General features: G+C 27.2%; 1 protein-coding gene across 2 annotated transcripts; it reads left to right on the top strand.

Annotated features, from left to right (window-relative positions):
- Positions 1 to 6,358: 6,358 nt before the first annotated feature.
- LOC115712674 (14-3-3 protein 1) lies at positions 6,359 to 9,787 on the top strand. Of its 2 annotated transcripts, none has more exons than XM_030641001.2 (4): positions 6,359 to 7,090; positions 7,197 to 7,319; positions 9,151 to 9,267; positions 9,578 to 9,787. In XM_030641001.2, exons 1-4 carry the CDS (start codon positions 6,587 to 6,589, stop codon positions 9,590 to 9,592), a joined length of 759 nt encoding a protein of 252 aa, XP_030496861.1. In that variant the 5' UTR covers positions 6,359 to 6,586; the 3' UTR covers positions 9,593 to 9,787. The 2 variants fall into 2 exon arrangements, with proteins under 2 accessions (XP_030496861.1, XP_030496860.1); XM_030641000.2 differs by having other exon boundaries at positions 9,572 to 9,787.
- The last annotated feature ends 1,416 nt before the right edge of the window (positions 9,788 to 11,203 follow it).

Genomic DNA, 11,203 nt, shown 5'->3' with positions numbered 1-11,203 from the left:
CGTTAGATAAACACTTTTTATTGAAGAAAGAATTACTTATATGTATGTCGTGTGCATTGAATTCATAAGTTGTTAATCTAATTAAAAAACTCCTAATCCACCATCACATATGTCATCACTAATTAAGAGCAACTTTCAATTGTATTACTTGATAAAATTTCTTTGTAATAAGGGCATTTAGTTCATAATTCATGAGTTTTTTTTTTCTTTTTTTTTTGGATGGGATGACTCATGAGTTATAATAACTTTTATAAAAAAAAAATGATAACCTAATAAAAGAAATACATAATTATAAAAGTTCAATACAAAAAGAAAAATAGCTACATTATAATTTTACATACAAATTTTTAATTAGTGAGTGCTATTAGTTGAAAAAAAAACTATACGATCCAAAACTTAATACCACATTTTTAGCACTATTTTGTTTCACCTAAACTAAACTTTTATAAAATATATTAACAAGGAAATACTATTTCACAATATTCACTCGTCAATCTACAAATGAGTGCAACACATTTTTAAATTATTTCAATATAAAATTATAAATTGTTTACTTATCCTACAATAATCAATATAATCACCCAAAATATATTTATCTAATATCTTCTTAATTCACTTACTTTTTTATTTTTTATTCTCTTTATAAATATTGATTGATGCATTAATTAATTAAGAAAAATATAATAATTAATTAATGGTTTATTTTTTTTTTTTAAAAATATATATAGTTGTATAACTCAAATAGCATAACCATCACATATTTCAGTTCTTATTTTTTTTACGACTTATATATTTTTTAAAGCATTTTTTTTTCATAACTTATATTTATTAATAATAAAAAAAACAAAAAATATCTCTAAACTATTGTAACATATTTAAATTTTTTTCTTAAATATCTTTGAACTATTTATCTGTCTATATCTATATACATAAGAGATAATTACATCACAATACATAATTTTGAAAATATTTAGGAAAATGTGCTCAAATATTTTATTGATATCAATACCTGAATTCTTTTCAATAAATCCATGAAGGTGTACCGAAACTAATTTTTTTTATTTTTGCTATCCACCACCCAACCATTAAGAGTTAACATCTCTCTATTTATTGTTTTTTTTTTCAAACTCTGTTTATTTTTCTTAACAACTCATCATTGATTTATTTATTTATTAATCTTTTTTTTTTATCTTTTTTGTCTTTATTTTTTCTTTTTTAGAAGAGAGTTATCTTTTATCTTTTTCTCTTAATAAAATGAAATTATATATTTCTCTCTCTCTATCTCTCTCTCTCTCTCTCTCTCTCTCTCTCTCTCTCTCATTTTTATATATTTTTTTAATTTTTAATTTTATAATACTATATAAATTTTTATATTACTTTTAAGCTTATATGTTATAAATTTCAATATATTTTAAAATTATTTATATGAATACTAAATAGTAATTTAAACACTATAAAATAAGTTTTTTTTTGCTTAACCCATAAATAAGTTATGTTTCAAAATAATAAATATCTATATATTATTATACTAATAACTTTAATGGTAACTTTTTATATATATAAATATTTTATTGCCAAATGGTAACTTTTTATATTTGATTGCAATTTACTAATTTATTAAATATAGTTAAAGTCAATATGAAAAGTTATTAAAAATAACATAAACATATCTTAAATAAGTAACCGATTTTATAGGTTACTAAAATGTGTTTTTTTTTTTCATTTTATTTAAAAATGTTACCACATAGTATTTTATTAGTATACTATATGGTAACTTTAAATACAATATAATAAAAAAATTTACAATAATTTATGATATTACTTAATACGTTGAATATTATTAAGTTTAAAATTTTATTATTTTTTATTAATAAAATATAAAAAAAAAACAAACAAGTTACTTTTAATATTAGTAGTCTTTTTTCGGAGAGGAAAATAAATATTTCTCATATATTAAAATAATTATTTTATTATTTATATATGTGTAAAATTCTGAAATAAATATTTTAATGAAAAAGTAACTAATTGATATCTTATTCACATCAAAAGCAACTAAATGGTTACTTTTTAAAAAACTCTCAAAAAGCGAAAATTACTGGAAACGAGATTTTTTTAATTTTTTTATTTTCGGTAATTATTTTGAATTTCGGTATGTATGCTGACGTGGCACATCGGTATTTGCGCAAATAATTTTCTTAAAGGTATTTTTATAAATAAAATTAATTTTAAGTATATTATTAAAAAAAGCCCTATACATAAAGCAGAGATATGAGGCGGTAACTAGCATTCTAAAATCACTCTAACAAATACTTCTAATAATTTTATCCTTAATTCTCTCACTTTTTAATTTTTGATTAAAGTAACATCATTTAAAATACATCAATTGATTTTATCTTTAATTTTTTAATAAATTTTTAACGTTTAAGTATATAAATAAAATTATATTTGTAGATTTTTACTTTTTTTTTCTCATAATTATTCAAATAAATATTATTAAAATACAGAATACCAAATATATTTTTTTGAGAAAACACAGAGTACTAAATAAGTATATTCCCTACAAAAATTGATAAATAGATGAAACTCGAAAAAATTGGACTTCTACATTCTTGAAGTAAAAATGTCCTTTTGGTTAAAAACTAAAAAGTTAATTAAATAAAATTCGATCTATTTTTTCATTTTTAATTAGTAGATTTTATTTGGTATATCATCAATATATATATATATATAAAGGAAAGCATTAGAAGAGTTGAGGAGGCTTTCTATATTTTATTTAGTCTAACTTATCTATTTTGTGAGAATTTTTTATTATTTTCTTAGAAAAATACACATATATTAAATTCTCAAGTGTGACTTTTTATTTCTATAACTTCTACATATAATATTCATTATTATTATTATTATTATTATTATTAACATTAATGATAATGTCTCTTCATTTTCATAACTTACACAATATAAACTATATATAATGTTACTATAGAAAATATAATGTAATTATTTATGGAATGCTTATATTTTTTTTTCTCTCTTTTCAATTCATTTTTATCTTTAGAAATATAGAACTTAAAATTGAATATGTTGAAGTTTATGAAGAACTTGAAGATGACAATCATGCATATTGAAGATTTGATGATCTTGAAAAGTGAAGGTGATTAAAAGCTTCATTTTTGGGATTTGTTCATGTGTTTATTTTTCTTTTATTTCTATTTATGTTTTTTTTTTTTTTACTTTTTTTTTTTTTAATGTAAGTTTGCTTAGTTTCACCATTCTTCCTATATTTTTTATATGAATTTTATCTTGAAAAGTGAAGGTGATTAAAAGCTTCATTTTTGGGATTTGTTCATGTGTTTATTTTTCTTTTATTTCTATTTATGTTTTTTTTTTTACTTTTTTTTTTAATGTAAGTTTGCTTAGTTTCACCATTCTTCCTATATTTTTTTATATGAATTTTACTTTTGTGTTGTTTAGGTTTAGAATTTTAGTAGTTGTTTCTTAATTACAAAAAGTGATGAAGTGAGAGGTTATGTAAAATTGTTTACATTGTTTCTTCTTTTTTTTTTTTATTCATTTATGTTTTCAATTTTATTTCATATTTATTATTCATTACTATTTTATATTCTCTATTTTTTTTTTGTTTCATTATGTTTCAGTTTTAGTTGTGAGTTTTATATATTTATTTTAATTTTATTTTTTGATTAGTAATAATTTAAAATAAAAATCATCTATTTTGTGATACTTAGTTCTAATCCTAATATTTCAATACAAATTCAAAAATAGTTTAATCATCATTTTTTTGTTCATTCTTTAGTTTTGACTAATAAAATGTATGCTTCTATATATATTAATATGCATAATAATGATAATTTTTTTTTTTAAGAATATGAAAAATTTATTAATCATTATGTCTTAATCGAATTATTAAGACAATCAATCAATATTTGAATGTTATAATAAATCTTCATTATAATAAATATTCAAGAATTTAATTATTAATAAAAAAGTAAATTTTTATATTAATTAAATTGATAATATTGTGTAGGAATATGAGTAATCTTATAGCTTGAAATAAATAATTTACAAACACTATTCTATATTTTCATTATAAAAGAATTTATTAAATTTCAATAACACTATATATATGTGAATTGTACATATAGAAGATGTATCATGTAGTTCATAAGAGTTTTTTTATTGATCTTTCTTCTCTATTTTGTGTTAATTTGATTAACTATTTATTTTATTTTTCTCATTTAATTTGTGCATGTTTTTTCTATCTATTTATTAATAGAGATGGATGTAACCATTATTTTATTTTATTATTATATATGACATATATGTATTAAAATAGCAGTTACATGTATTAGTTTTATTGTCATTATAAAGCCTAAAATTCAATATGATAAAATATTAATAGGTAGTGGTGGTAACAAATATCTTGGAAATAGGAGGTTTCAATTGTTCTTTGATATAATTATAAGGAATAATGGAACTTGCTAAGGAAGATATGAGGCTGAACTGTAAGTAAATCAATGAGATTTGGACTTCAATGATGGATAAAAAAAAGAGTAAATACCATTTTGGATCCTGTGTTTTGCAAAAGTTACAGATTGGACCCTGTGTTTTGTTAAATGACAGAATTGACCCTGTATTTTCTAAAATAGTAAAAATAGGACCCTGAGCTTAATTTTGGACAACTTTTTTTTTTAATACAACCAACTTGAAGACAATGCTTAATACGAACAGATACAAAAAATGTAAACAGTTTTGTCATAGCACTTTTAGATCGGATTATAATTAAGCTTTATTTTGACAAAAAATCAATTCAAGGTCTTATTTGTACTATTTCAAAAAATACAGGGTCCATTTTGTCATTTAACAAAATACAAGGTCCAATTGGTAACTTTTGTAAAATAGAGGGTCCAAAATGGTATTTATCCAAAAAAAATTAAGATGAATAGACTTTTTTTTAAAAAAAAAACACCAAATACACATGATTACATTTATGCAATTAATAATGAACAATATTATGAAGAAAAAAAATGACACATGAAAATGAGTTTATTATTTCTATTTGTTAGCAGGGTTAAAAATGAGTTTGAAAGATATTTTTGGTCTTTTAGCATCAATTTGAAGCTTCTCTTGCACACATCTTAACTTAGTTTAGCCTCTCAATAATAAAGTGAAGTATCTTTGTATATAGTGAGAAACAGAGAGCGAGAGAAATAAGCAAAAAATAGAAATAATTTTTTTATTATTATGCTTAACTAAAGATGTTTTGGTACCGCATGCCTTGATATAGACAGCAAATAAAGACCACGATTAGTTAGATAAAACTAACTAAAGTTCTAACAACCTAATGAGTACCTCAACTAACTTAATCAAATATAACTAATTTAATTAAAGTTAATTCTAATATGTGTAGAAAATAATTACTATTTATTTCTATTAATTAATTTAATTAATTAAAATAATAGAAATTTGTACATTTCATTTTTGTTTTCGTTATAATGATTCTCATCAATAGAGATAACAAAATTGAATTGAAATTTTTTTTCACATGTAGGATGTTCTTACTATGAAAATTCAAAGAAAAATAAACATAATATAAAATTGTTGTCCGAATACTTCTTTCATCCATTAAGTATTTTATTTATTTTATTAGTTAATTCAATATAATATTTTAATAATATTGTTATAATTCATAATTTACAGTAATCAAATATCTATATAATTTTTTAATAGTTTAAGTTTATATTTATTTATGATTTTTCAATTAGTATAAAAATGTAAATCAATTAAAAAAGTTATAAAATTCGATCTATTTTTTCATTTTTAATTAGTAGATTTTATTTGGTATATTTTATTTATAAAAAAAAAATTACAACTTAAATTATGTATATAAGTAAGTAGTTTAACATATTATTTGATTTATTTTATATACTAAACAAACCTATTAAAAATTATATTAATAAGTACAAGTAAAATACGGTAATAACATCAAATTTAAAATCATATGATTAGGTTTTTTTTATAAATTTATCAATAGTCATATATATTTCTTAATTTAAATTTTATTTATTCAAACTATATATATGACTTAATTTAATTTAAGTACAAGTAAGATACGGTTTGTTTCCTTAGTTTCCTCATATATGAAGAGCGGCCCAACAGCCCAAGCCGAAATATCTTCCATACAAAGCTGACTCTAATCCATCTTCTCCTCCTATTATCCTCCTCTCTTAATTATCGTCCAATCATTCTCCACCACGCGCTCCTACCCTTAACACCTACGGTACTCGCCTACATCACAATGACATCACATCCCCTCAAAACGACGCCGTCTATGTAGTATTTACCAACTACAAAACAAGGGAAAAGGAAAAAAAAACAAAATATCTTTCTTTCATTCGCAGGCCTTAAAATAAAATATTAACAAATATCTAAAATGGCCAACCATGCTTGCTCCTCGTAATTTAAGCCCCAACTCAACCCATTGTTTTCTCAAAATTTCAAATCCTTCTCTCTCTCTCTCTCTCTCTCTCTCTCTCTCTCTCTCTCTCCTGTGACTTCGAGCTCTGCAACAATGGCGTCTGCCGTTCCGGAAAACCTTACCAAGGACCAGTACGTTTACTTGGCGAAGCTCGCGGAGCAAGCCGAGCGATATGAGGAGATGGTTAAGTTTATGGAGAAACTTGTTGTTGGGTCCACTGCTCCAGGAGGCACTGAACTCACTGTGGAGGAGCGGAACCTTCTCTCTGTGGCTTACAAGAACGTGATCGGATCGCTTCGAGCTGCCTGGAGAATTGTCTCGTCGATCGAGCAGAAGGAAGAAGGCCGCAAGAACGATGAGCTCGTGCCACTCGTCAAAGATTACAGATCCAAGGTGGAATCCGAGCTTTCTACCGTCTGCGCTGGGATCCTTGGGCTATTGGACTCACACCTCGTTCCTTCGGCTTCCAGCGGTGAGTCCAAGGTTTTTTACTTGAAGATGAAGGGCGATTATCATCGGTATCTCGCTGAGTTCAAGGTCGGAGACGAGAGAAAATCTGCCGCGGAGGAGACGATGGGAGCTTACAAGGCTGCTCAGGTACCCTGAGATTTATTCGATTTAAATGCTTTTTAGTGCTATTGTACTTTGTACTGTTCTTTGCATTAATACGAAGCTTGATAAATCGAATTTTTATTTGTTGAAGGATATTGCAACTGCTGAACTGAGTCCAACGCATCCAATAAGGCTGGGTTTGGCACTGAACTTCTCTGTGTTCTATTACGAGATTCTCAATTCATCAGACAAAGCTTGTGCCATGGCAAAACAGGTTAGCCCTATTTTTGTGACTAATACCTAATGGGATTGTTAAGATTTCGCTGCTTGACAGTCCATACTATCTGAACAAAGAAATTGTTTCAAATGCGATTAGTTACCGATTGTACCCATCGGTGATGGATTAATTTTACGGAAAACTACACTTGGTTTTTGTCATAAACAAGCCCTTGGAGTTCGTTTCCTATAAATAGAAATTTTTTTAATACACAACCCGTCCTTTTACCCAAATTTACAAGACCAAATTTGTAATGACTAGATTAAAAAGAACTAAGTTTAAGGTTGTACGAATTAAATGAGTTTGACAGTATCTGAATTCAAGATAGGCCTGGTTTTTTTGCTATTCAATAAATTTGTACGTTTTGGTCAGAGATATTTGTTATTTGGGCTTCATGTCAGAGTCTTACCCCCTTATTTTCTTCTTCTGCTTGAAATAATTCTTTATTGCTAGGTGAGAGGCAAGTTGAGTATATACTATTTATGGAAGTATTTTTCTAACAGCTTTTAATAGACTTGGGAATCAGATGAAATGGTAGTTCTTTTCCTTGTGGCCTTTAGAATTTAGATGAATAGAATTATTGATCCCTAAAACTGCACTTCAAGTTAATAAGTACTGATTAGTTAATCAAATAACTGAAGCTGGTGAGGCATTGGTGTTAATTGTATTAAAAGTGTGACTCAGGTATGAATGTAATGTTTAAGAGAGAAGAAATTTTTCTCTGTGCAAGGGAATTGTTCTACTTAAGATGAGACAAATCTTGTGTTATTTTTGTGGTATGGTACTTGATGCTGCTGAAATTGGCACATCCATGCCTCATCCAACCTGAGCTCGCCATTAAGATTTTATAAGTGGTCTTTAATTTAGAGATGCAACAAAGTTTTCCCATTTTTGAATATTGATATGTTATAAATACAAGTAGTCTGAATATAGTACATAAACGTGTAAATGTGTGTAGGTGACCGTGAACCATGAATATATTATTGTAGTGGAATTCGGAATAGAGGAAACTGGTATGGGAAAAGGAAAAGAATTGTATAAAATGGAATAAAAGTGTTCAAAACATTTAAATGTTGTCTCGGAAAATGGAGTGGTCATAAGATTTTTTAAATAACTTGAAAGTAGATAGAGGACAGCGGAAAAGAAGTACATGGAGAGGGCTATTGAGAAGACAGGCAATTTTGCCTATGATCAATGAACTTAGTTTTTACAATCAACATAAACGAACAAGAAAGTTAGTAGGAAAATCTTTGTTTTAATTCATAACCTCTTACAGGCTACTAGGAAAATGACAACTTAGCTTTGAAAGTTGATAGACCAAACAATTTTAGTATTGCTATGTAGGTACCTTGGATTGATTCGGAACCTCAGATCTTGTGGGAGCCAACCACATGCTTTATCATTTAAACTACTCCTCTTGGATTTGATAACATAGACTATTTATTGATTGGGGACAGAGATGTTTTAGCTTGCATCATGTCATGTGGTATTGGAAATGATGAGACGATATCTTAGTTACTCAAGCTTGTTGAGTCTTTATCTAAAATGAAGTTGTTGGTGATTGAGATTTATATTTTATTTTCTCATATCTAAATCAGTAGTGCCGAAGTTAAATTTGACTGGAAATGTGATATTCTGCAACTCCCCATCAACAACATAGCCAATAAGATATAAATTCCCCTTCATAATTTTATTGAGTTCTTCCGTAGTTCTACATTCTATTATTTTTTGTTAGGGATTTGATAAAGCAACATAGTTTTGATTGACATGAATTTTAACTTTCTTATCAAGTTGATTCCAACAATTTGTTTTTCCTTGCTAAATCAAGGCTTTTGAGGATGCTATTGCTGAACTGGATACACTCGGTGAGGAATCATACAAGGACAGCACACTGATCATGCAGCTATTAAGGGACAACCTCACTCTCTGGACTTCTGATATGCAGGTTAGTGCTATTTTTAGTTGGCATTTTTGTGTAGTTTTGCAGCAATTTATATTTGGAAATTTAGCTGCTCCTACTTTTACTTGTGACCCTAATAGTTAAAACTAAATATCCAAGTCCATCAAAAAACAAGAAGAAATAACTGAAGAATTTTTTAGAATGTGCTGAATCACGACATGAATGATTTCTCAAATCTGTTATTAAACTTATTGGACCCTTCTGAAGTACATTTACTTAATGTTAAATCTACCATCTTGTGATAGTCTTTAAACCATACACAATATCTGACTAAACCGGTTTCTTGCAGGAGCAGATAGATGAGGTTTGAGGATTGGTTGTGCTCCTCGAAGGAGGTGGGCTTGAATGTCATACATATTTCATAATCTGCATATGACTTAGCTAATTTATTGTCCTTGTATGCATATCCATGTACTCTTGTTCATTTTTTTCTTTCTTTTTCTTTTTTCTATTTAAAAGAATGTACTCGTGACACGATCAGAATATTTTATTTCTTTCCGCAACAGGAGGTACGGTCTTTTTTCTTTAAAAATATTGGGGTGTCATCAAAGTTGATGACAAATACTGCAATTTATCCAAAATTCTATATGGTTATTCTGAGCCCATAATTATTGAAAACGCCATGGGGATAATGGACACTCATAAGTGACATGGCCACATGGGTGTTAGTTTTAGCTGTCAAGTCTTTTAGATCTGGTGAAAATTTATGGGCACCTTAACATGCTACCTAACCTTATTAACTAGTTAGTGACTTTGCATTAGTTAGAAATGTTGATAACTATTATCCCAAATAGACTTGATTCATGGTTGTGAGGTTTTTATCCTTAAAACTTGTGGGCAGAACCGATATGTATCAAATATAAGTATTGGCAAAAAGACTCAGTTTTTAAAAAGAAGAAAAAAGGAAGGTATGCTTTGGAATATGCCTTGGAGAGAGTAGTAACATATTTCTTCAGCCTTCCCACCCTCAAAAAAAGGTATGCTTTGGAATATTTGCCCAATTATTCGCCCAAATAAAGTAAACCAATGGACTACGGGGGAAGAATCACTGCCCAGCACCAAAAAAAATATATGCCTCATTCTTCTTGCTTTAATATACAAAAAGAGAGAAATTGACCTTATTCTGTCTCCACTTTTTTTCTTTCCCTTCTCTTCTTTTTTTGGGTCTGGATTAATCTCATCGTTATTAAGTCTTACTTTCTACATCACTTCATACCATCATTATCATCTATGTTTAAATAACCGGTATAATCTAACTTCAACCTTCAGGGCGGGAAGTCCATTGCAAATACCAAGACTTAATTGTCATCATTTACAAATAGGAATTCTATGTAGCTCTAAAATCAATAAAAACGACCACTCTATATAGGGTTCTCCAATATAGAAGCATATATTATTTATTGGTGATCTTCCTTTACAAGGGTCAAGGTCATTCTTGTTTTATTTTATTTTATTACTACAGTTAATTTTTCTGATAATGAAAAGGAAAAACAGCAATGATCAATGCTGGACCATTACTCAAACTGAAAATGAAAACTCGACCTTAATTGGCTACTGGCTTCTGTTATGGTCCAACTCCCATTATTCACTGTTCAATGCAATCATGATTTATGCATGCAATTAAGCTCAACCCAAAAAAAATCTGAAATTTCACTTTGACTCTAATATTGTTGGTGTTTCTTGATATCTCAGGCCTCATTTGATTCTTTTCCGAGTCTCAAATATGAGAGTATTTTTTCGTTTTACATATTTATCTATGGAAGAAGAATAAATGTTCTCTCTTTTTTTTTTTTTACTTTACAATTTTCTTCCTTTCTTGGAAAATTATTGGACCAACTCAACTTTAATATTGAAAAAGACAGTATATTCTGTCTTGGTGTCTACAACAGAGGCAATGTTGTAGTTTTTGTCTAGAATGGAA

Source organism: Cannabis sativa, chromosome 4, assembly GCF_029168945.1.
Source record: "Cannabis sativa cultivar Pink pepper isolate KNU-18-1 chromosome 4, ASM2916894v1, whole genome shotgun sequence".
Taxonomy (NCBI): Eukaryota; Viridiplantae; Streptophyta; class Magnoliopsida; order Rosales; family Cannabaceae; genus Cannabis; species Cannabis sativa.
The sequence above is the reverse complement of the archived record's forward strand: the minus strand, read 5'-3'. Positions and strand labels throughout refer to the sequence as shown.